The sequence below is a fragment of the Tilletiaria anomala genome, assembly GCF_000711695.1.
Source record: "Tilletiaria anomala UBC 951 chromosome Unknown K437scaffold_35, whole genome shotgun sequence".
In the NCBI taxonomy this organism is placed as follows: Eukaryota; Fungi; Basidiomycota; class Exobasidiomycetes; order Georgefischeriales; family Tilletiariaceae; genus Tilletiaria; species Tilletiaria anomala.
The window spans coordinates 12,593-35,903 of NW_013546987.1; the positions used below are offsets into that span (position 1 = coordinate 12,593).

General features: G+C 56.8%; 9 protein-coding genes across 9 annotated transcripts; 4 read left to right on the forward strand and 5 right to left on the reverse strand.

Annotated features, from left to right (window-relative positions):
- Positions 1 to 770: 770 nt before the first annotated feature.
- K437DRAFT_223619 (regulator of G protein signaling) lies at positions 771 to 3,223 on the forward strand (the record flags this gene model as incomplete). Its single annotated transcript, XM_013388077.1, has 4 exons — positions 771 to 866; positions 1,004 to 1,534; positions 1,637 to 2,068; positions 2,189 to 3,223. The coding sequence occupies 4 exons, from the start codon at positions 771 to 773 to the stop codon at positions 3,221 to 3,223; spliced, it is 2,094 nt and encodes a 697-aa protein (XP_013243531.1).
- Positions 3,224 to 3,605: 382 nt separating this feature from the next.
- On the reverse strand, positions 3,606 to 4,396 carry K437DRAFT_256168 (uncharacterized protein). The gene is made up of 2 exons (XM_013388078.1): positions 3,901 to 4,396; positions 3,606 to 3,829 (listed from the first exon to the last, which is right to left on the reverse strand). Exons 1-2 carry the CDS (start codon positions 4,210 to 4,212, stop codon positions 3,725 to 3,727), a joined length of 417 nt encoding a protein of 138 aa, XP_013243532.1. The 5' UTR covers positions 4,213 to 4,396; the 3' UTR covers positions 3,606 to 3,724.
- A 215-nt stretch (positions 4,397 to 4,611) lies between these two features.
- On the forward strand, positions 4,612 to 6,718 carry K437DRAFT_256170 (translation factor). The gene has a single exon (XM_013388079.1). It carries the CDS (start codon positions 4,824 to 4,826, stop codon positions 6,378 to 6,380), a length of 1,557 nt encoding a protein of 518 aa, XP_013243533.1. The 5' UTR covers positions 4,612 to 4,823; the 3' UTR covers positions 6,381 to 6,718.
- On the reverse strand, positions 6,417 to 7,878 carry K437DRAFT_256171 (uncharacterized protein). Its single transcript, XM_013388080.1, has 4 exons — positions 7,298 to 7,878; positions 6,957 to 7,225; positions 6,660 to 6,875; positions 6,417 to 6,591 (listed from the first exon to the last, which is right to left on the reverse strand). The coding sequence occupies exons 1-4, from the start codon at positions 7,743 to 7,745 to the stop codon at positions 6,499 to 6,501; spliced, it is 1,026 nt and encodes a 341-aa protein (XP_013243534.1). The 5' UTR covers positions 7,746 to 7,878; the 3' UTR covers positions 6,417 to 6,498.
- Positions 7,879 to 7,891: 13 nt separating this feature from the next.
- K437DRAFT_107254 (uncharacterized protein) lies at positions 7,892 to 9,170 on the forward strand. The gene is made up of 2 exons (XM_013388081.1): positions 7,892 to 8,650; positions 8,719 to 9,170. Exons 1-2 carry the CDS (start codon positions 8,174 to 8,176, stop codon positions 9,076 to 9,078), a joined length of 837 nt encoding a protein of 278 aa, XP_013243535.1. The 5' UTR covers positions 7,892 to 8,173; the 3' UTR covers positions 9,079 to 9,170.
- On the reverse strand, positions 9,171 to 10,703 carry K437DRAFT_107248 (uncharacterized protein). Its single transcript, XM_013388082.1, has one exon. The coding sequence runs from the start codon at positions 10,564 to 10,566 to the stop codon at positions 9,262 to 9,264; it is 1,305 nt and encodes a 434-aa protein (XP_013243536.1). The 5' UTR covers positions 10,567 to 10,703; the 3' UTR covers positions 9,171 to 9,261.
- On the reverse strand, positions 10,704 to 12,958 carry K437DRAFT_107249 (uncharacterized protein). Its single transcript, XM_013388083.1, has one exon. It carries the CDS (start codon positions 12,869 to 12,871, stop codon positions 10,841 to 10,843), a length of 2,031 nt encoding a protein of 676 aa, XP_013243537.1. The 5' UTR covers positions 12,872 to 12,958; the 3' UTR covers positions 10,704 to 10,840.
- Positions 12,959 to 13,037: 79 nt separating this feature from the next.
- Positions 13,038 to 15,916, reverse strand: K437DRAFT_107238 (uncharacterized protein). The gene is made up of 5 exons (XM_013388084.1): positions 15,197 to 15,916; positions 14,899 to 15,047; positions 14,620 to 14,789; positions 13,515 to 14,535; positions 13,038 to 13,443 (listed from the first exon to the last, which is right to left on the reverse strand). The coding sequence occupies exons 1-5, from the start codon at positions 15,688 to 15,690 to the stop codon at positions 13,205 to 13,207; spliced, it is 2,073 nt and encodes a 690-aa protein (XP_013243538.1). The 5' UTR covers positions 15,691 to 15,916; the 3' UTR covers positions 13,038 to 13,204.
- A 1,645-nt stretch (positions 15,917 to 17,561) lies between these two features.
- K437DRAFT_107336 (uncharacterized protein) lies at positions 17,562 to 23,290 on the forward strand. Its single transcript, XM_013388085.1, has 6 exons — positions 17,562 to 18,845; positions 18,925 to 21,748; positions 21,807 to 22,387; positions 22,446 to 22,752; positions 22,809 to 22,947; positions 23,016 to 23,290. The coding sequence occupies exons 1-6, from the start codon at positions 17,892 to 17,894 to the stop codon at positions 23,176 to 23,178; spliced, it is 4,968 nt and encodes a 1,655-aa protein (XP_013243539.1). The 5' UTR covers positions 17,562 to 17,891; the 3' UTR covers positions 23,179 to 23,290.
- The last annotated feature ends 21 nt before the right edge of the window (positions 23,291 to 23,311 follow it).

The following is a 23,311-nucleotide window of genomic DNA, read 5'->3' on the forward strand; positions in this document are numbered from 1 at the left end:
CATTTGCCTTTGGGGCATCTGGCTCTTCATCGCGCAGGAACAATTTCAGACGCTCGGCCGACAGGTGAAGGAGAACTGGTGCCGATACCGAGCCCGCTTGGCTCGCGCGCGGGAAGGAGAAAAGAAGCAAGAGACGGCAGACACTGCTGCACCTCGAAGGACATCAGTCCTCTGCGTCCCGTCACATCAATCAGTGGCCGGCGCCCGCCCTGACATCCATTTGCACCTGTGCTCTCTGAGATTCGCTGCCCCCTAAAGTAGTGCAAAGGTTTTGTCGCCTTGCCATAGCGGAGGAAAGCAAAGGCCCAACGCCTGGCTGCTCTTGCTTCTAGCACGTAATCGGTCAAGCAAGTAACACCAAGCAGCTCCCAGCGACGGAGATCCTCCCTTCGCCGACGCTCTGTCGGAGTTCCATTGGGGCGACCGGCGCACACTTGACATTTTTTATTGGAGCGGGTTAGCTAGCTAGCTGCGGAGACGTATAAAAGGCTGCAACAGGGCCCTGGTCGGCGAGCATCGACGGAGGAAGTTATTCGGCGCCGCCCCCTATAGACTGCCCGCTTAGAACGACCCCGAACTCGATCTCACACTTGGGTCCTGGAGATAAAGGCGCCAGGGCTTGTGCGGGTCAGAGGGTTTCGACTGGCACCTTGAGATTGTGGATGCGCGTTCCGCTCGCGGCCGCCAGAGCAACGCCGTAGAGCTGACACGCACGCACCCACGCTGTGTGTCATCGCTGCCTTCCAGAGCCAGAGTCGCAAGAAAAGGAAATGTCGGACGACAACTTGCCCAAGCCGGCGCAGACGCGCCGGCAGGTCAGCAGCCGCATGATGAAGACGTCCCGCCGCGGGCGGCCTTTCACCAAGGTGAGCACGAGGAGAGGGGAGCGGACACACGACCTGCCACGTCACGCCATTCATCGCACGCGAGGCCTCCCTGTTCGTATGCCCTACATGCTGACTCACGTGCCGTGGGTGCCCCTTTTTGCGGATGGGGGGAACAGGATACGCACGACCTATTCGCTACGCTGATTGTGTCACTCGAGCTGCCGACGCATCGCGTGTTGTTCAAGTCGTACCCAAACTCATTTACGACCGACGAGGCGGCTGAGAACCTGGCCGCGCTCAAGTTCTCGCAGTCGAACCGTGTGCCGGACCCCAACGAACCGAACCGCGTCATCACGACGACGACGACGACGACGTTTACCATGAACCGTGAGATGGCCAAAGGCATCTGCCAGCACTTTATGGACGCGCGCCTGATCGAGAATGCGCAGGACCCCTCCGGGACCGTCTTCAAGGACAAGGGCATCTGGATGCTCACGCCCAAGGGCCTGCACATCCTCGAGCGCTTCATCACCAAGAATGGGATCAACGGCGAACACCTGCTTAAGGTCTTCTCCTCGCAACCCATCTGCATGAAGCTCCTCCACCTCGAGCGCCACAGGCACGACGATGAGCTAGTCATCAACACCATGGTCGTTGAGGTCATCTTCCGTCGCTTTGTCGGGCGTCAGCCCAACTATCCATCCAAGGTCGTCATGTACGACGGCACGCCGCAACTGCCCAGCTTGGCAGGAGCCAGCGGGCTGCGCTCGTCCTCTTCCGAGGGCTCTGGCTCGAGCGCCGCGGTTGAGTCGGCGAACGGGACCAACGCCGAGTTTGACCGCACGCTCGGTGTCGAGATGATGGACGTCGCTGAGCGCAGCAGGAACGGGCAGCTGCGCGCCATCAAGCACACATTTTCTGCAGTCACCGCGCTGGAGTGGCTCCTCGATTTCTCGACGCTCGCGGGGCGCGACGAGGCCGGCGAGGTGTGCGCACACTTTGAGCGCCTCGACCTCATCGAGCTTATCGCGGACAAGCCTCGCAGCGCGCGCGAGGCCAGCAAGCCCGATCCCAACAATGTTGTCGTCCGTGGCGAAGACATCGGCGGGATGATCATAGAGGGCGAGTTCAGGTGCCACCCGAAGGCCATCTACGGCATGACCGCACGCGGGAGAGAGGTCGCGCGCTGGGAGGGCTACTACCGCCCGCCTCCCGAGCCCGCCGAGCATCATCTACGAGACGTAGGCGCGAGCATGAGTGTCGACGGTGGCGCTGGCGGAACAGGCACATCGCGGCCCGGCAGCGCAAACGCCGCAGCCGATATTCACCCCATCGACAGCCGGTCAAACTACGACGAAGAGACCCGCTCCATCCCCTCAGATTCGATGCGGCATCACCCCGGGCCAAGGAGCATCAGTGGCGGCAACGATGCTGCGACGGTGCACTCGGATGCAGACTCAACGCGCTTCGGCTCTGAGATGGGCTCACGGGCGGAACTGGCCGACCCTGGCGCATCGGGCGGCATAAGCGTCAGCAAGGACTCCAACGCGACGCGTCTGCGCCAGATCCTCGAGGAGCCGGCGCTGCGCTCGCTCTTCCGCGAGTTCCTCAAGCGCAACTTTTGCGAGGAAAACCTCTCCTTCTGGCTCGACGTGCAGGACTTCAAGCGGCGCTTTCATACCACCTCCAGCGCCGTCGCCATGCGCTCTGTTCTGGCGGAGAGCAAGGCGAGCAGCTCAAGCATGGCGACCAAAATGGCGTCCAAGCTGCGCGGCGGCGGCAGTGACGTGAGCGATGCCTCCAATCCGTCCTGCATGTCGGCCACGGAGCGCCACCAGCAAGACCTGATCACGATGACATTTGTCATCTACAATACCTACCTTGCCCCTGGGTCGCCGTGTGAGCTGAACATCGAGCACAACCTGCGCACCGAGCTCGTCACGTACGTCACCAAGATCGTCTCGGATGCATCTGCAAACAACCCAAACAACGGCGGCAAGAACAGCAGTAGCGGTAGCCGGAACGTCACCTCGCCAACCGCGTCAGATCTTTCCCTGGTCCCACACTCAGCTGCAGAACTCGAACTACCAGCCGGAATGGCGAATGGCGCCCAGGTCACCCCCACCTCTCTAGAGGACCGCAAGCAGCTGGCGGGCAGACCCAAGATCCCGATGCACGCGAGTCAAGTGCAGACTATGGTCCGCCTGTACCAGCGCATCCAGGACCACATCTTCCGACTCATGGCGACTGACTCGGTACCGCGCTTCATCAAGGATACCAGGTTCCTTAACCTCGTACGGAGCGTCGAGGAGTACAGCCGCGCGCTCGAAGCCGGGCACGTTGACCCACGCATCAACGCAGGGCCGGGTGAGTCTTTGGAGGCAGGAATGAATTAGAGAGAGATACAGAAAGACGAGCCATCACACTGATCACGTCCCCGCTCCTGCCTGCAGCCGTCGGCCGTGATGTCCTGGACGCCATGGACCTCGGCAACGTGCGCTAAGCATTCCTGCAAGCCCATCCGTAAAGGATACATGATGCATTGCCCCTCCTGCGCGTCACGTCGTCCTATCCATCAGCTGCTCTCATCTAAGTGCAGGAGTACATCTTCACTCTTGTTTGGCTTCTAGCTAGCATTGTCAGCGCCGTCCGACCTTTCGCCATACCCTAGTTACTTCCTCACCACGTCGCGGATCCACATCCCTACTACCTTACTTTACGAGTGCCTTCCTTAATGACTGCATGGATCGGGGTGCCACCTTTAATCTGCTATCTGTCGCGTTAGAATTTGTCTCTTCGTCAATGAGATATGATACAAAAAAGTTTTCCGAGGAGATCGCTTCCAACGCTTGCGATGGCTTTCTGGCTGGCCGCTGCCCAAGCGCTCACAATGCAGTCTACCGTGAGGATGAAGGGGCTCGCGCCGCGTTGCCTTCTTCTGCTTGAGCATACATGAGCTTCTGTCGCTCTTCTAGAACTCGGCGTTTGTTAAAGTAATCGATCTTCGATAGAGCCACATGGTCAGCACAGCAAGGGGGTCATCATCGTAGTGCCGCCAACAGCGTACACTCACCCAGCTCCTGGCGCAATGCTCTTCATACACCCCTCTCTCCCTGACGCACGGGTCCTCTCGGAGAGCCTTCTCTTGACTCTCGCCTTTCTCTCTCTCGAGCCTCTTCTGCTCTTCAGCAGCAGCCTTGCCGACCAGGCCGCGACCGTTGGACATGTCCGTCCCCGGCGGGACGGTGATGTCGTGGGACGTCAGGCAGTTAAAGTACGCATCTCGGGAGGTCCAGCAGGCTCTTCTTTCTTGGCGATTCGGTGCATTCGGCTGCGTTGATGCTTGGGAAGAGGTGGAAGAGGCGGAGGAGGTGAACCAGCCCATGTTGGTTTCTTATGTGTTCGGGTTTTCGCGCATTGACCAACCTCTAGAGCACGCGACACCTCTCGCTGTCGCGTGATCTTTTCACGTATAAATGCGATGGCGTAGGTCCATTCGCAAGTGCTGGCTTTTCAGTTTTTATTTTCAATCGTTGACGTCAATATGTCTATGATGCTGTGTACTGTAGAGACCTTCGATCATAGGACTCGCATTGATGGGATGATGACGAGGTCAACCATACATATGGGAGAATCGTCGGTGACCTTGTTTCTTCGGCGAATTCTCGCGCCTCTGTCGTCACTTTTTTCTCACTCCCGTTCCGCCAGGATTTGGTCGAACCTCGGCCAGATGACTTGCTGTTGTACCTAACGTCAACCTATAAACGGCTCGTGCCTTCATCGTCTTGAGGCCTCGGAACTCGCTCTGGCTGTCTTGATCTAGTACCGCTGGTGCTGATCTCTAGTCGAATTCACAGTGCGCCTCGATCTGCTCGGTCATAGATGCCGCGGTGCTGCCTACTCATCAACTCCCGCCTTTCAACATTGTGCTTGCCTCTCAGAGTCGCACTCGGCTCCCCTCCTCGAGCTCGACCCTTCACAGTCTGGCCATCCACAATGTCCGATATTATCCGTTCCAGCAGCTCGAAAGGCTGGCCATATGAGTGCTTTGACACTCAAATTTTGCGTGCAGAACCGTCATTGATCCGCTTCGAGGAAGCCTCCTCCTCCCGGCCACAGCTCCCAAGCATCGTCCCAGCTTCGGAATCCGACAGGAGTGATCTGTTCGCTTCAACACAACGTTCGCTTAATATTGCAGCAACAGAACTCAGAAATGGAAACGTTGTTGCATTCCCGACAGAAACAGTTTATGGACTCGGCGCAGATGCCACAAACGCGTTGGCCGTATCCAAAATCTACAGAGCGAAAGGTCGGCCTTCAGACAATCCGCTGATCGTACACATCTCGGACACAAGCATGCTTGATGAGCTTGTCGAAAAATCAGATGTGTCTCCGAAGGAGAGCAATATCAGTGCCGCTTACCAATGCCTCATCGACGCATTTTGGCCAGGTAGCCTCACGCTACTCTTTCCTGTCCGACGCCTACACCCGTCCTCAAAGGACAAAGGCAAGCAACGAGCCGTCCTTCCAGACATCGTTACGTCTGGTCTACAGACTGTCGGCCTGCGCATGCCCTCTCATCCGCTCGCACGGTCTCTCATCGCTCAAGTAGGCAGGCCGATCGCGGCGCCTTCGAGTAACGCGAGCGGTCGCCCTTCACCGACCACCGCGCAGCATGTCTTCTACGATCTCGGCGGGCCGCTGGACGCAGACCTAATCAAAGGTGAAAGGTCTGAAACGAACGGCGGAATCAATGGAAATGCACTTCAAACACCCCGTGGACGAATACGATACATCCTCGATGGCGGGCCGTGCTACGTTGGGTTGGAAAGCACCGTCATCGATGGGATTACGGACCCGGGGGAAATTAGAATTCTCCGGCCAGGAGGGGTGACGGTAGAAGAGATTTCTTTTGCGCTGGCTTCGCGTAATCTTCTCGTCGATGAAAATGGGGAGAATCATGCAGATTCAACCGGCAAGGTCCGTGTACGCGTGTATGGCAAGGACATGGAGCGTAGCGCGGCGCAAGAAGCGAACCCCACTACACCCGGAATGAAGTACAAGCACTATTCGCCTAATGCGCGAGTGGTACTAGTCGATGTCGGATCTTCTTCAGCTCGGGCGAATGGCGCGGTATGCACACTCAAAGATATGCTGCAGGCCGAATTGGGCCCCTTGGCGGAGACGGCAGGAGCTGAGGCAGCACATATAGGCTTCATGGCTCCTGCTGGCTCAAATCTCGCCCAAGCTGTCGCGTCGCTCGCCTCGCGTTCAGCATCGGAGTCAGAGGGAGCATCTCGCGTCAAAAAATTCTCGATGCATCTCGATGGGAATCATGCGCGCACGGCGGCCCTCTTCCTCTACGACCTTGGCGCGCCTGAATCCCCCGGTGAAGGAGCGCAGCGGCTTTTTGCCGGCTTGCGAGTGCTGGATGAAGCACCGCAGAAGTGCCAGGTCATCTTTGTCGAGACGATGAAAGCCGATCGTATCGGGCTCGCCATTATGAATCGGCTTGAAAAGGCAGCGAGCGAGAGGATCTCAATTGACCTGTAGCCCCGCATCAACCATTATGCACACCGAGCCTCTCCCATAGCGTGGTGAAGATCCTCAATTATGATACCTTCTCAACAGAGCTCAGACACGCATACATCTCTGGCGCAAACGCATTCCATCAGCGGAAGAACTCTGACCGCCTGGCATTGATGCCATACTCGCTCAACGCAGCGCTGAGGTCGTCCATCGTGAGCACCGTCCTGGAGCGATCCTGTGTAGGAAGCTCTTTGATCAGCATCCCTCTCGTTAGGCACGCTATGCGTGAGAGCGCAAACGTACCTTGGCACCTTGGCCTGCCGCTCCACCTGCTGCCGCGCCTCCTTTGCTGCGACCACCAGGCCCAGCATTGCTTCGGATGCGTGCATATTGAAACGCATCGGACGCAATGTCTGACACGAACTTTTCCGCTGCGAGCGACACGAGCCGCTTCAATCGCACATCCTGGCATTCGAACCCGGCGCGTTCGAGATAAAAGTCTGTGACTTCGTCTGGAATCTGCATGACACATGCAGAAGGGCCGGTGTCAGCTTCCGAGATTGTTGCGCTGCGTAAAGAGATAGTCCACGTGAGACGTACCAACGGAGTGTAGCCGTCAAGCATGAGCAAGAACTCAGACAATGTGCGATTTTTCCTCGCCTCCTCTTCTGCCCTTCTCGCCATCATTTGCGACTGCGCGGCGGTTGGGAGAATGCTGGAACCTCCTGCCACTGGCTGTGCTGCGTTGCCGTTGCTGGCACCGCCTCTGCGTACAACAAACTTTTCTAAGTCATCGCGTGTCACGACCCCAAGCACGAATGCGCGGCTTAGATCAGTGACGATGGCGAATGGCTCGCTTTGCAAGAAAACTGGAAAACGAACCCAAATTTTGAAGCGAGTTTCAGCTAAAGCCCAGAGAGAGACGAGGATATTGCACCCACCTTCGAGATCCGCAAGATCTGTTTGTGGAGTGATAATGGTAAACTTTCTTTTCTCGCCGTTGGTTGCCGCCTCTCGCTTCCAGAATGCCACCATCGCACTGTCCACCCGATCAGACGGTTGGCTGGTACCTTTCTCCAACCGCTCTCGGAGGCTTGCTACATCCACATAACCGAGCATCTTTCTGTTATCTCCCACAAGCGGCAGCTGGCTGTAGTCGTGGTCATGCGCGACGTTGAGCGCCTTTTCGATCGATGCGCTCCGCGAGACGCAGACGGCCGGACTGAGCTGAAGATCTTCGACGGTGGCACCGCGGTACTTGGCTGCGAGGCTCGTGCTGGACGCTGTGGGTATCAGAGGGACAGCCTCCACGCTCCTGGGAGCCTCGATGGGTCCCGTAATGGCCGCCGACGGCAATGCCCCCGACGAAGCACCAGGCGCGACAGACATTTTGCTGCTTTTCGGTGAGCAATCAGTGAGCTATAATCCCAGCACTCTGCTCCCTTGACCTTGACAAACTTTAACTTTCTTGATGGCAGCCGCAGATCGTAGTACTGTTCTTTGCATCAGAACATGGTTGGTTTGAACCAACAAGTCCAGCTTGAACGCATCGATGATGGCCCACCGCCCGTGGTATTTGAGGTCAATCCTGGAACAGAACTTAGAACGCATATGTTTCCCTCTCGGCCGAGAGAAGTGTCATTTTGATTCTATCCGCTCTCGTCGAGACATTCATTTTACACCCTTCGCATGGTTCCCAAGTTGAGATTGTCAAGCTGTCAAAGCCCTGATCGCTGCTATCTTATGTTCGTCAGGTCAAACAAAGCCCACTTAAAGACGCTTCCGAGGAGCATTTGAAGTTTGACGCAAAGTCCGCAATGACGGCGAAAACAGGAACCTGCCAGCTCCTCTCGCTATCGCGCCAGCAGCTCTCCCCGCAAGCAAGGCAACATCTTCCCCGGGTGATCTTCGCATCATCCTTTCGAAGATGGCAGAGCAACGAATCCTCATCTTCGCCGAATCGCACGAGGAGTAGTGCTGGTACTAGCAGTGATAAAACCCGCAGCAGCAGCGGCTCGTCCATCAGGAAGGATCCGTTGGCTAATATGGAATCACTCGCGCAAGACGTGAGGACCGCCAACCGGCAGGCGTCGCCTTTTGTTCCTCAACGGTCCAGCACAGGCACTTCTTCCTCGACAGCAGCGAGCTCAAGGCCAATGTTTGCCAATTTGTTCGATACAAGGAGGCAAGCAAGAAATGCCATTTCGAGAAATTGGGTGCGGACGCCAGGAGCTGCGGATTCTCCATCGCTCAAATCTCAACCTGCTCCGTATCAAAGTCTCATTTGGGGATCTGTAAGTCATTCGTCGTCGCAAGAGTCATGCCCAAGGCTGAACAGGTTCCTTGCATCTGTCACATCTAGTACTACAATCCTTCCACCTTCGAGCACGCGCCGGGAGAAGAGCAGTTCCAAAGGCGGAGGCGTGCTCCTCCTCTCCTTGGGCCCGGCCGGAAGGAAGCAGAAGCACAAGACATCCTGCACAAGCTCCGCCTCAACCCTGGCAAGCCGTCGCTTGCAGATGACAGTTACAAGAATGGCGCTCTGCTCACCAGCTACATCTCCGAGATGGGTAAAATCTTCTCTCGTGCCGAGAGCGGACTGACGCGTAAGAGCCAGCGCAACGTCGGTAAGGCTGTTCGCAGGGCAAGGGCGATGGGCATCTTGCCTGCGATGGCAAGAGGTGGCGGACGCGGCGCTGGAGTTGGGTGGAGGGAAAATTGAGACCGCGAGCACGTCTTTCACGCAAGTGAAATCTTCAAGTCTTCTGTATTACAACGCACACCGATCACGATAGTATTTAGAGTGTGTACATGATATCAAATAGAGAAACGAGATCGAAAGTGAGTGTGCGATGTCGGATGAGTGAAGGCTTGTTGGGGGATGAGTTCCAAATTTATGCCCCGATCAATAGTCTTCAGGCTTGCGCCACTGCACGGCAGGTGCAGGCTTGCGACCCCCGCGGGATGGGTTGATAACCGTGACTGTGGAGCTCCTCGCGGTACCTGTAGACTCACGCGAGATGGACGTCTTGCTCGGGCTGAACTGCGGGTGCGCATTGTTCTCTTTCTTGGCACCGGCAATTTCAGCTTCGACGAGTACAGCTGCCTTTTCGGCGTTGTTGGGGTCTGCCACAGAGTTGTCGACAGATTGGACGTCCAGCGCGCGGCCTTTGCCCTTTTCCGCGGCAGAGCACTGCGACTTGACCGACTTTCTGCGTCTGACTTTATCTGCGTCTGTTTTTGGGGAGGGGCGTGTGGCGTCCACGGATATACGAGCAGATTTGGACTTGAATTTTGTAGAAGATCGCTCCACGGTGATAGCGGCGCGCACAGGCCTGAAATCGCTTGAGATGCGCGCCTTTTGTGCTTTGACAGCTTGCAAGTCCTCGTTCGCTTCGGCCACCTCCTTGGCGTGCCATGCGGCGACTTCAACCAAAGCGGCAGCCGTGGCCATCTTTCGAATGTCTTTGAGCTGCTTCTTTTGCCCTTTGGCTTTTTCAGCCGCTACTCGCTTTTCGCGATCGTGCTGCTCCTTTCTGGCTTTGCGCTCGGCATCCTTTTCGGCTTGGATTTTACGCCTCTCTTCAATTTCTTGCTTTTTGCGCTGGCCTTCTGCACGCTTCTTAGCAGCTGCAGCCGACTTGGCGGCTTCTTTCTCCACCCACGCTCTCTGCTTTTCGGTCTTCAGTTTCGCTATGAGCTCCTCCTTTTGCTTCCGCTCCTTTGCTTTTCGTTCTTGCTTCTCTTGCTGCTTCTGCCGCGTAGCAACACGCTTAAGCTCGGCCCTTTTCTCTTTTGTCTTGCGCTTTTCGACAGCAGTGTCCTTTTTTGGGCGTTCGGCTTTTTGTTGCTTCAGCACTTTGATCTTCTCACATGCCGTAGCTTCTGGGTCCTCCAGCTCGTCCCCTTTCGACGTCCCAAGCACTGCATCACCACTCGCTGCGGCTGCGCCTAGCTCTGCATCTTCCGAAGCAGTGCCCTCAGGAGCAGCTTTGTTCTTCGACGGGTCGACAGCACTCGCCTCCGCATACGTGGTAACCTCGAGCTTGCCTTCAGCGCTTGCCTGAGAAGTGTCAATTATGTCGGGCGATGCTTCCCAACCCTTTGTCGCGGCAACCGACTGCGATGCCGACGTAGTTTCGCGTTTCTTGGGCAGAGGCGTGGATATGGCTTTCTTTGTCATGGGGGCTGGCATAGCTGTGGTCTTCATCGAGTCTTTTTCTGCCGCCTTGACGGCCGTTTCTATTGCAACTTTCTGCTCAAGCGCCCGGGTTTCTTACTTTGCGCGCTCCTTCTCTGCAGCTGCTAATTGCGCTGCCGCATTCTTGTCTTCGGCCTCCTTACGCTTCGCCACTTTCGCACGAGCCTTCTGTACGGCCTTTGCAGCCTTGGCTGCCGCATTTGCGGCCATCTCCTGCTCTTTCTTCTTCCGCTTTTCCTCCTGCGACCGCATCGTGATGTCAGCAAGAACCATTCCGACCGGCTCAGTCAATCGAACACACCTTTGCGGCAAACGTCTCTGCATCGCGCTTTGCTTTGGCTTCCCGCTCGGACTTCTTGTGTGCTTCGCGAGAAGCTTTTTCTTGCTCCTCTTCGACTCTCGCTGCAGCTGCTGCCAGGAATTTAGCGGTCCGCTCACGCCTGTCGCCTTCTTCCTGCGCAGCCTTCGCTTGACCTTGCTTGATGTGACTGGCGACAAGAGCCAGAACGCCTGCGGCACAGTCCTTGGCTTCAGTATCCTCCGCTTTTACTTGCTTCGCTTCCTTCTTGGCAGTGTCAGCAGCAACTTCAAGCACGCTCGTAGCGCGTTCTCGGCCTTCAGCATCGTCGGCCTTCTGCTTCTCGGACTCCTTCTTGACGTTGCTAGCAATAGCAGAGTATGCGTTAGCAGCTTCTTTGCGTGCCTTAGCCACTTCCACCTCCGACATTTCTTTCTCCTCCTTGACTTGACTAGCGGCAAGCGCAAGGACCCTCGCAGTCCGTTGGAGACTCCCTGTCTCTTTGGGGTTGCCCTTCCGTGTCCCTTTCTTGACGTTGGCTGCAAGAGCCTCAAGCGCATCGGCTGCACGATTGCGGGGCTTTGCTTCCATTGCTTCCGAATCCCCCTTGCCATGCTTGACGAGGGTCGCTGCAATTTGCAGGACGCTGGTTGTGCGCGCCTTGTCCTTTGCGTCCTCAGTCAACTTTTCCGCATCCTTCTTGAGATGGTCGGCAATTTCCCTTAAGATACCACGGGGCGGTTCACACTCTTTAGCCTCCTGGTCTTCGGCCTTCTCCAGAATATGCTTGACGTTGCCTGCAGCAAAATCGAGCATATCTGCGGTGCGCTCCTGGTCTGCTGCCTCATCAGCAGCCGGCATTTCTGTCTTTTTCCCCAAGTTCTCGGCGACCTTGTGCCAAATCTTCGCACCAACAGCCAGGGTAGCACCATCCAGGATTGTATCGTTGGCTTTCCCTTCTTCAGCAGCCTTGGTGGAGGCTTCAGGCTCGGCCTCCTTCTCATGCTCATGAACCGTGCCCGCTGCAGCTGCAGTTGCGGTCGCTGCACTAGAGGCATCGGCAGCTTCGTCTTCCGCCTCGGAGGATGGCTCTTTTGCGACCTTGTGGGCATCCAGAGAGGCGTAGGGATCTGTGTGATTGACAGGCGCTGGCGCCTGAACGGAATTTTCTGTGTTAGGTGGTACGGCAAGCACAGCGGGGGCATTGGCCGATTCAGCCGCCTTCTCATCCTTGCGAGGCTCGCTGACGAACTTCGCAGTTGGTATCGTCTGAGCATTTTCTCCTGCGGCAGGGGTACCTATTGTCCTTTGCGCATCTTTTTGGGCGGCTCTAGCGGCCGCGGCATCTCCGGAAGCATTAAAGGCGACAGCCTCTGCGGTCTTGCTGTCGGTATCGGCGTCGGTGTCGGGTGTGTCCTTGTGTTCGGCCGGCGTAACAATCGCCGCCGCCGACTCGCGCTTGTCATTCTTCATCGACTTTGCGCGCTTGGCCTCCGCGCGCTTCTTATCTTTGACCTTGCGCACCTCTTCCTTCTTTCTGTCAACTTCTTCCTTGGCAAGCTGCTTCTTGCGTGTCGCTTCCGCCTTGGCGAACTGCATCTTCCGTTGTGTCTCGTCTATTGCGTTCTGCTTGCGTCGCTTCGCGTCCTCCTTGGCGGCACGCTTCTCTTCGGCGTGGCGCTTCTTCTCGGCTTCCTTCACCTTGCATTTACGCAGCTTCTCGGCGACCTTTGCTGCTTTCGCGTCCTCCGGTTTCGTCTTGGATTTGGTCTCAGCAGCAGTGAGTGCAGCTGCAGCGGGGACATCCTCGTTGCCATCCTTGCTCGCATCCTTAACGTCCGCAAGCTTTTGGTCCATCGAGTTGGCTGTCGGCTCCTCGTTCGAAGCTTGCACAGCAGAGGCTATGGCCTTGTCATCCTTGCCCTCAGCCACAGGTGCCATCGAAACAACATGCGCCGGTGGGCTCTTGACCTCACTGACGATGAAGGAAGTAGATGCGCCATTCAAGTCCCTCATCGCAGCTCTGTTATCGCCTTGCAAAGCCTTGACAGCCTCAACTGCCGCGGCGGCCCTGCGCGCACCCTCGTCCAGAGCGTCTGTCTCAGCGGCGGCTTCGATGGTGTACGCCTTTGCATCATTTGTGCGCACCAAGGCCGCACAGGTGATGGCCTCCGCCCCGGCTTGCCCTTTCAGAGAGGACTGCGACGCCAGGCTGTCCGGGATTTGCGAAGCGTACACAGGGAGGAAGGCGCGGTTGCGGAGTGATCTTGCGTCATCGCCGTCGTTGTGCTGCTCCTCCGCGCGATCCGGGCCCCCGCACTGCAACTTCTGGTCGAGGCCATGACCAAATTAGAGGGCCTTCTCGGCCTCGGCATCCCATTTTGTACCCGCGATCTTGGTGTCTTGCGCAAGCCGCACGCCGACACCGGTGACGCGCTCCGACTCATGGCCGATGCTGGATAAGACGGCAGCGGCGTCGGCTGTGGGCGCATCAAGGGTGGCGAGCTCTTTGGGAGAGAACCAGCGGGGGATGATGAAGTACCTAAAGGGGATCAGCAGAGTGATGATGACAGGGAAGCCGACGCCGGCTGTTAAATGAAAGGATGCAGGGTCAGACTCTCTGCTGCTGTCTCGCTCTGTATATCTCGCGTACACTCACCGATCGTCTGACTGATGCCCATGGTCATGCCAAAGAAGATCCACTGGACGGCAACAAATAGGAAGATCTTGCTACGGCGCAGCTGCAGCAGCGGGTCGTCCGGGTTGGCCATCTTCCTATCCTGGACGAGAGCGAGCGTCCTAGCGACGATGGGGTTGCTTTCAATGCTGCCCCATCCGACGAGGAGGAAAACGCCAGCAAAGACAGCTCGCGGCATAGTCCCGAGCGCTTTGAGGAACGGCGGGCTGAGCGTCGCGATAGTTAGGAGACCGATGCAGAAGTGAGAGAAGCGCTGTTCGACCACGCGTGTGTTAGTCACCACCTGTCTGCGGTACTTGGCTCCAGCAACCACAGCGCCTGTGGGCGCACATTCACGGATGTGCTTCTGGTCCTGGTGGTCCACCTGCTTGTAGATGGACAGTGTATCGGTATGCACGGGCGCCTGCGGGACGAGACCGTTCGGCGCAGGCAAGCCGAGGAAGCCCGAGACAAGTGTGGTGATGCCGAGCAGGAAGAAGTCCCAGTGGAAGCCGGCGGGGGTCTTGACTGGGAACTGGCGCGCCTGCGCCATGACGGAACTTACGTTGTGGTCAAAGTAGAACAGCAACATGATGAGGAAGCCGAACGGCGCGGCGATGAAGACCCACTTGAGCTCGATCTGCCAAAAGTCAACGAACCACGAGCGGTCGAGCGTGGGGTAGAACGCGCGCGTGATCGGGAGGCCCTCGATGGGCACCTGCCGCAGAGAGTTCTCGGGGAAGTGGCTGAAGCCGGTCCAGAAGAGGATACCAGCGGGGAAGGCATAGCTGGCGACGAGTTGGCGCACGCGGAACGGCAGGAAGGACGTCTTGCCCATTTTGCCGACCAGGTAGACTGAGACGGTGAACAGGATCGCGATCGTCACGCTCAGCCAGCCGGTGGTGTTATTCAGTGGCAGCGGCTCGAACTCTTCGATCAGCAGCTCGATGCCCTTTTGGATATAGACGATGCCGACGTAGAAGCCAAAGGTGGAGCTCGTCATCTGATGTGAAAAAGGGTTAGCAACGATGCCCACGTAAATCAGCACGGACACCACCCGTAGTGATCTGCGGAAGTGTCAACTCACATCCGTGATGAACCTGGTGAAGTCGCAAATGTTGAAGATGGCGACAACGAAATGGAAGCCAGCTGCCCAGACGAGGGTCCACGTTTGGAAGCGGAGGTAGTCCATATTGTCAAAGCCATAATACCTGGTGACGAGGTTGTATTGCGTGTAGTTGACGAGATTGATCAGACCTGTGGGAGCCATACAAAGCGTTTGGAGCAACAGTGAGTCTTGTCAGAAGCGCTCGGTTCCAATGCCGAGGACCTCGGTGAAATCGCGCCTGCTCGGCCGCCAACATACCCGTGACACCGACAAAGGTAAGCGGCTGGACCGAAAAGAGTGGGAAGACGACGGCGGCGAGTGCCGAAGCTAGGATTACCTCATTAATTCCGTATGACCCGCCGGTGCGGTAGTTCATATCCAACACGTACGCGATCGCCGGCATGAGGCTGCAGGCAAAGGAAGTACAACAGCAGCAGGACCGTCGTGGCGGTGGTGGTGGTGTCAGCCCAAGCACATGAGGGACAACCTTGATGCCCCGTCATTCAAGGCTCCTCCATCGGAGCCCGGGAAGCAAGATCAAGCGATCTGGACTCACTTGATGAAGTACATTCTTACGATCGAGTCAGCGATCGTGAACCAGTTGCGCGGATACAGCGCTGCAGACCAATCCGAGACGTAGAAGGGCAAGCGCCTACGCACATCGTAATACATCCCTCGAAATGGCATCAGCTGGTAGAGCCACGAGCGCTGCGACCACAGCAGGTCGTTGTCGAAGAGCGGGTAACCCAGCCCTGCCGTTGGCGCGTCGTCACCGTCTCCATCGTCGCCGCACGGCAGCGGCAAACTGGCTGGCTTCTCGTGGTGGATCAGCGTCGAGCGCTGTTGATGCAGGTTGGTAATGTTTGCCTCGTTACCACTCTCGCTCTCGACACGGGCCAACTTGCGTCCAGCCAGGGCGGAGGTGCGAGCGCTGCGAAATGGGCCGCCTGCAGCATCGTCAAACGTGCTGGCTACGCTGCTTGCGGCAAGACTGTTTGAGACGCCAGCCGGGGGCATGGCGGGGATCTTGCTTGCATCGGTCTCCTTCATATTGATCCTCTAATCTCAGGACGTTGTCGTGGAGGCTGGCAGTGGGATACGGGGTGCCTGAAGATGGTCCGTCTTGATCGATGTGGGTTATAGCTGTGAGGACAGCGTTGAGATGGGGCATGAGGTGAAGGCAGAGAAGCGAGCGCAACTCCCGTCTCCGTCAAGGTGATGGCCGAGTGGTGTTGTTTGTTACATTCTTTATGCTTTCGTCAATGGTGCGCACTGCTATTGATGGTAATCGCCCTCTCTTCCTCGCCACTCCATGGCTTATCCTCAGTCACTTGTAGACGGTCTGCACCCCTCATCGCGTTGGACGAACTCATTTACGTCGTTCCATCATAAAGCTCTTCACCCCACAGCAAGAAAGCAACAAGCAGACCTACAAACGCATCGCTCGAGCCTTGGAGGGGATTTCCCCCTCTCCGGGTATATATACACTCGTGGGTAGTTCTCTAAGTAAAACTTGACTGGAGAACTCTTGTGAATATGTGAAGAGGGCGGTGATCATGGCCCGAATATTGCGAAACGAGCATGGAGATGCCAAGAAGGAAATGCGGACACCGCCACAAATGTAACACGCCCCTTGTTCCGATCGTATCGGACGGTTTCACGAAGATGTGGGCGTGTGTGTGTTTGAACACAATCCAGATACCAGTATGACAAGCCTGATCAGACAGCTGTTGGCGCAAGTAGTCTGCACGTGACTGATTGCTGCGTACCAGCCCGACCACGCGAATGGACATCTCACAATTTACGGCTCAAACTACTCCTCACAGTCATGCAGACAGCTCGATAGATGGGAGTATCCGTAGAAGGGCTATATGAATGTTGGAGCCTGTTGGAGAGGGTGCAAATTGGTTAATCTTTCCTTTGTCACCGTTTCGAGAGCATAACAAGGATGTCTCACAAGAATTCTACGTAGTGAGGAGAGTCTCACTCAAAAGGGGGAGGGCACTGGGCAACCAGCCGCGCACTGCTACGTGTGGCGCGGCTGGTTCAAAGGCGCGCCGCAATTCTTTTTTTCCTCCAGTTTGGCGCACACGCGGAGAGTATGTACACAGGTAACAAAAGCCAACATAGACCAGCCTTCCAGTGACGCCTCCAACCTTTCCTCCGGCTGACAAGATCTACTAGGATGAGTGCGAGGGTGTAGGAGCAATGGAGCGTGAGGTAGCCGCTGTCCGCGGTCTGCAATTCAATTGCCTGTCTGCTGTTCGAGGCTATGGGTGCACCAGGCTTGTCTATACATTGAGTGCGCGTCCATTTGATTCAGGTCTTGGACCTTGATGGTCGCCCACGAGTCCTTGGGTAATCAACCTACGCTGCGGCGCACGGCGTCTGCGCGCTCGGTGTGTCTAGCTACCCTTGTATATTGGATTGTGATGAAAGGCTTGTATCACATACATGCACGTGCCCGAGAGGGTGGAGATGTGAGGATGAAAGGCCTTGGAAGGATCGAGTCGAGATTGACAATTGAGGACGTGGTTGGTGGGCAGAACAAAAAGTGGCAGCCGCCGCTGGTGAGAGATTGGGGTTTGTGAACCGAAACCAATCACCAGCCGCGAGGTTGCGATCAAGTCTTTCAGTCATCCACCCTTTTGTCATATGGAACGACACATCCCACTCACGGTCTCCTCTCAAACGGTCCTGCAGACGGACCATCACAGGACAGGCTTTTGGATCACTGCGTAGGAAGCACTCGCTGGTCCTGAAGTCCGGACAGGACCACGGAATCTCGTGAACCGCCGCCTGACGAGCAGGTGATCGTCCTACCCCCTTACATGGCTTACTTGACCGGTCTTCACATCCCTCGCGTTCGTCGACGAGCAGCGTTGACCAGACCAGGCGCCAAATAAGGATATTCGCCACAAACGAACACAAGGAGAAGCGCAGCGGACAGCAAACGCGTGCACATTTGGAGGGGAAAAGATTCACATGATGCCCAGAGCAACCAACGCTAAGTGAAACAAAACGGCGTTGGGGCTTCTTTCGAAAGTCGGAAAACAACTTCTTGCGGACGCGCATCTTCCCTCTGGATCTAATGGACTGACCAAGGCACAGGCAATCACTCCTGCATCCACCGCATACACGTAACGCGGTGGCTTGTGGCTTGCTAATGGACTTACCACAGCACACCGAGCAGCAGCGAGCACAACCGGCCTTGCGATACGAACTACTAGCGCGCATTTGATAGCTCGCGCATGGGACGCAGAGGGATGACAGTCATAACAGACGCGAATGAATACAGCGGCGCCGGCAGCGAAGACGTCAGCAGGATGGACGTCGATGGCGAGGAGAGCGTCTCCTTCTTCGTGCGCGCTCTGTACGACTTTTCATCCGAAGACTCGTCATCGCTCTCCTTTCGCAAGGGCGCTCTGATCGAAGTTCTGACGCAGCTCGAGAGCGGATGGTGGGACGGCCTGCTTGGGAACGATGTCCGGGGCTGGTTCCCCAGCAATTATGTTGAGATCATTAGCGACGAAGAGGCAGAGCGGGAGCTTCGTGCGCGCGCTCAGCACCTGATGCAGAAGAGCGCAGAGGCGCAAGGCACTGCCAAGTCTGCTAGCGCTTCAACTGCAACTTCCTCTTCACTATCGGCATCGTCGGAGGCCAACATGCTGAACCATCAGGGCAGCGGAGGGTCTAGCGGCACGCTCGACTACAGCTCGCTTAGCGCGATCAGCACGTCCGGTTTTGATGGTCTCGGCCTCGGACGCGACCTCGATACTCTGCGCGCCCTCATGTCTGGGGAAGGCCTCTCTTCGTCCGGGCACGGGGACGCGTTCGAGGAGCTGGCGGAAGCTGCCATGTCCTCGGGCAAGCACCACTCCGGCAGGCGCAGCCGCAACGGCAGCAGGACGCGGCGAGAGAACGGCCGCGGTGGCGGTGGAAGTGGCGACGACGCCAATGGCGCGGGTAGCAGCGAAGGAGAGCAGGACAGCTCCAGCACGACGACGATCGAAGATCGGCTCAGTGCGGGCGAAAGGAGCCGTGTGCAGAGCCGCAACGGCTCGCTCAGCAAGCGTGGGAACGCGCGCAATGGCGAGTCCAGGCGCCAGTCGATATCACAGGAAGCATTGAACAGTCGTGCGTCTTCGGTGCAACATCGGCCCAGAGCGGCGACAGACTTGGGAACGCGACTTGGCATGCCAGGGGTGGGTTAAGGCTGTTGAGACAATTCGACCTTCGTGACAGAATGTAGTTGCTGACTCTTTTCGACCTCCGCCGGGATAGGCAACTTCTCGCGATCAACCCGTGGAAGAGTACGGCACGCCCAACACGCACGTCTCCAGCAGCGACGAAGATGGAGCCTGGACGGCGGCTGGTACCTCCGCGGTCGCCTCTCCACCCTCGGCAGCCGGGCTGTCCGCCTCGCTCGTACGGCCGCTCAAGGTGACGCGGCGTTTGCCAGACGATGATCGACACGCCTCGCCAAATCTCACGCATCCGCCCGATTCTCTCTGCACTCGTCAATCTCGCTCCAACACAACCGAATCAAACACGTCCAAGCTCTCTTCTGGGCTGATCAGCATTGGCAGCAAGGCGACCAGTTCCACAACGGGCACGCTTCCCTCAATGCTGGATGTCCCGCCCGGCAATGCTATCGACTACTTGCCAGCAGATGCAGGTGACATCAAATATCCCTGGCTCGTTCGCCTCACAGATGACGAGCAGACGTTCTTCTACTACAACATCGATACAAAAGAAACCCGATGGGACTTGCCGTCTGCTTCTGCTACAGGCTCGGACGCGAAAAAGTTTGATGCGACGACGGCAAGTTTCCGCGATTCCATCCGCCGTCCGAGCGCCATCACGCTGGGGTCGTTCGAATCAGACGATTCGGACGCGGATTCGCTCCTGCACAATTTGCGTGCACCAGGTAAGTCGCCGCACAAGCTTTTGGCCGCGCAGGGCGCGCGCAGTGGGATGGCCGCTGCGCCATACGCTGCTATCGGAAGCGCCGGCAAGCGGCTTGCCGAGCCCAAGGCCCTGCTGGATGCGCCGCCGGCTCTGCTCAAGGAGGCGGAGCAGGCTGCGAGTTTGCAATACGCGCTCCAGCCGCGGGAGAACCTCGTCGTACTGCTTGCCGGGCTGCAGGAGTCGATGGCGGAAAGCATGAGCAAGGTCATGTCCATAATCTCCGAATTCGGCACTCGGTCCAAGACAGAAGGCGACCTTGTCGGCGCGGAACTGTCCAGCGCCGTCGCTTCTACGTTGCAGTCTGTCCGAGCGCTACTGTACTCGGCTGGCGGCATGGCCTTGACGCCTGAAGATCTGGAGAACGTTACCGATTATGACATTAGCAATACCACCTATGCGCATTGTTTCCCAGCCCCAGACCTCGCGTTGGCGCAGTACATTGTCGGCCCCCAGATCTCCGCGCTAAACAACAGCGCTGATACCAAGACGCAGTCTCCGAAGCTCATCCAGCCTTCGCTCAAGGGAACCAGTCGAAAGGTGATCCAGTCGCTCTCCAAGCTGATTCTCTCTTCGCGAACCCTCATCGAGTTCAACAAACTTGACGCGGCGCACACCCCTGTCGACCTTGAGTCGGCGCAGATCTTGGTGTACAGGATGGAGCAGCGGAGGCAGCGCGTGAGAGAAGACGCAACGGATCTGCTGCGAGCTGCAAGCACACTCTCTGCAGAACTGGACAAGCACAGAGGCGCGGCCGCGCAAACTGGGTCGAGCCTGAACTGGCCACGACGGCTTGATGGGATCCTCAAGAGCGGGGAAGGCGCAGCCGGCGTGGGTCCCGAATCTTTGAGCGGCGGATCAGCCGCATCGTGGCGAGGAAGCGGTTTTGTACTGCCTTCGGCAAGGGAGACAGCAGCGCTGCGAGCGGATGCAATAGGGCACTTCACCAATCCTTTCGATCTCACACCCGAAACAAGGTCGCTGCTTCAATCGGGTCGGACAGCGCTTCGTCGACGGCCGAACCAGCAACTCTCGCCGCGCAATGTTGCCGAAGTGCTGCAGCCCCAGCACGATGACTTGCGCCTCCAATTTCTCGGCCTTCGAAATCTCCTGCGCACAGGCTCACTGACTGCATCCACACCGGAACGATCCGAGACGCCGAAGCCTCTCAATCATGAGCAGAGCTTGGCTGACAATCGCATTGACTCGCCGCCGCTTTCGAGCGATTTGCTCGGGCAGGCCGAAGTGGTGCTTCAGCGCGTAGGTACCTACCTCGGTCTGCTGGAAGATATCGATCTCGCGAGCACGCTCGACTTTGACGGACCTGGCAAGACAGGCCTCGATCCATCAGATCTCTCTGACAATCTGGTCCTCAAAGCAAGAACTCTCGCGCAAGAGTTTGCACAGGCCAAGCAAGATCTGTTCGACGCCGCGTCTGAGATTCTAGTGGATGCACAGGACGCTGTCTCCTCAACCTTCAAAGCAACAATCGAGCAAGAGACTGCACAGGGCATCCTCAATCGCGTCGATGCGCTCTTGCTGTCAAGCGGCGATGTGCAGGATCTACTTCAGCAGCTGCTGCAAGTTGCTACTGAGCAGCAGTCATGCGGGCATGCAAAGATTGGGGCGAGAGCCAAGGTGTACGGCGTCGTTGATCTTCCAGCGCCCGCTCTCTCAGCCGCAGCGTCCACCGAGCAACTCACAGAAGCCTCAGTCGATGACGGGGCAGCTGGAGATGATGGACGCGGCGGCGTGCTCTACTCCGGGCCTGGGGTTGCTGGGCCCGACAAATCACCCGGTGACAATCGATATTTGGCTTCACGACCTAGCCTTGCCAACCGAGGCCGTTCATCCTCGACAGCTGCGTCAGCATTGGCGAATCGACGAAAAGATTCGCAGGGCCTCGACAAGGACGGGGACTTCAAGTCGCCACTATCTGACAAGATTAAGAAATTCTTTGGCGACGAGCCCAGCTCCAAGGAACTCGAAGCGACGGCTACGGCAAAACGCGTCGAGGCGGATCCCTGGTTCCTCGAAGTCGACTACTCGCCCGATGATATTGTCATGAACAGCGATGGTCAAGTCAAGGGTGCCACGTTAGGTGCTTTGATGGAGCGTTTGACCATGCACAAGAATTTCGGTGAGCGAGAGCAATCTTCTCGAGAAGTGGGACTGTACCTGATCGCTTGCCCTGTTAGATGCCAACTTCAACAATACCTTTCTGCTGACCTATCGCTCGTTCACCACAACGCACGAGCTCCTCGACCTACTATTCGCTCGCTTTCGCATTGCCATACCTTCAAGCCTCTCGGCGCTGGAGCAGGAGATGTGGGTTGAAAAGAAGCAGCAACCTATTCAGCTTCGAGTGTTCAACGTCCTCAAGTCTTGGCTTGAGACGTATCTCTACGAAGGAGAGGACGAGAAGTACCTTGAACGCATTCGAAGGTTTGCCGAGAACGAGATGGCAGCAACGCCGTCGATGGCGCTCGCGTCTAAGCAACTCGTGCGACTGATCGAGAGGAGGCGAGGTGATGGGGAGATGCAGGTGCGGAAGATGGTCATGCCAAATTCAGCACCACCGCCGGTGCTACCAAAGAACTTGCGAAAGATCAAGTTTTTAGACATAGATCCCCTGGAGATGGCGCGTCAGCTCACACTCCTCGACAGCACCTTATTTTGTCGCATCAAACCTTTTGAGTGTTTGGACAAGAGTTGGTCCAAGAAGGATGCAGACAAGCTAGCACCGGGCATCAAAGACACCATCAACACCAGCAACAGGGTACGCCTTGGACATGAACCGGATCAGACGTGCCGCTGACTCTCTTGCCATCGGACAGATTACCGGCTGGGTCGCTGAGGCCATCTTGATGCAAGAAGACCTAAAGAAGAGAGCACTATGGGTTAGGCAGTTCATTGCCATCGCAGACCGATGTCGAGCACTACAGAACTTTTCAACAATGACAGCGATCGTTTCTGGTCTCAATTCTGCGCCAGTCTATCGTCTGCGCCGAACGTGGGATCAGGTGAATCAAAAGCACGTCACAGTTCTTGAATCTCTGAACAAGGTCATGCAGTCGAGCAAAAACTTTGCCGACTATCGGGAGATGATCCACAAACTCAACCCACCTTGTGTTCCTTTCCTCGGTGAGTGTCGGATAATCAAATGGAAAGCCGCCGTGCTGACTCTGTACTTTACACAGGCGTGTACCTAACCGACTTGACATTCATTGAGGACGGTAATCCTGATCGGCTCAAGACGGATGAGCGGCTCATCAACTTTGGCAAGCGTCAGAAGACTGCAGAGGTCGTCAAGGAGATCATGATCTACCAGAGCACTCCGTAGGTGGGCTCATGGTCTGCACGTGTGTTTCATGTTCTGATCTTCCCCTCTCCCTTCCCCCGCGTAGATTCAATTTGACGACAGTGCCAGGCATTCAGAAGTTCATCAATGACAACCTGGTGGACACCCGCAGCGACAATGATCTGTATCAACAGTCTCTGTTGCTCGAGCCAAGAGAACGAGACGACGAGAAAATTGCTCGTCTGCTTCAGGAAAGCGGGTTTTTGTGATGTACCGCTAACAACTCGGTCTGTCTCTCGTTGTACACCTTGCGCCTCGTTCACGATCCGCCATGTCCGTGTGTGTTCTTGCATCGCAAGTCCACGCATCACTCTCGTTCTAATCCAACATCTTCTCACTTCA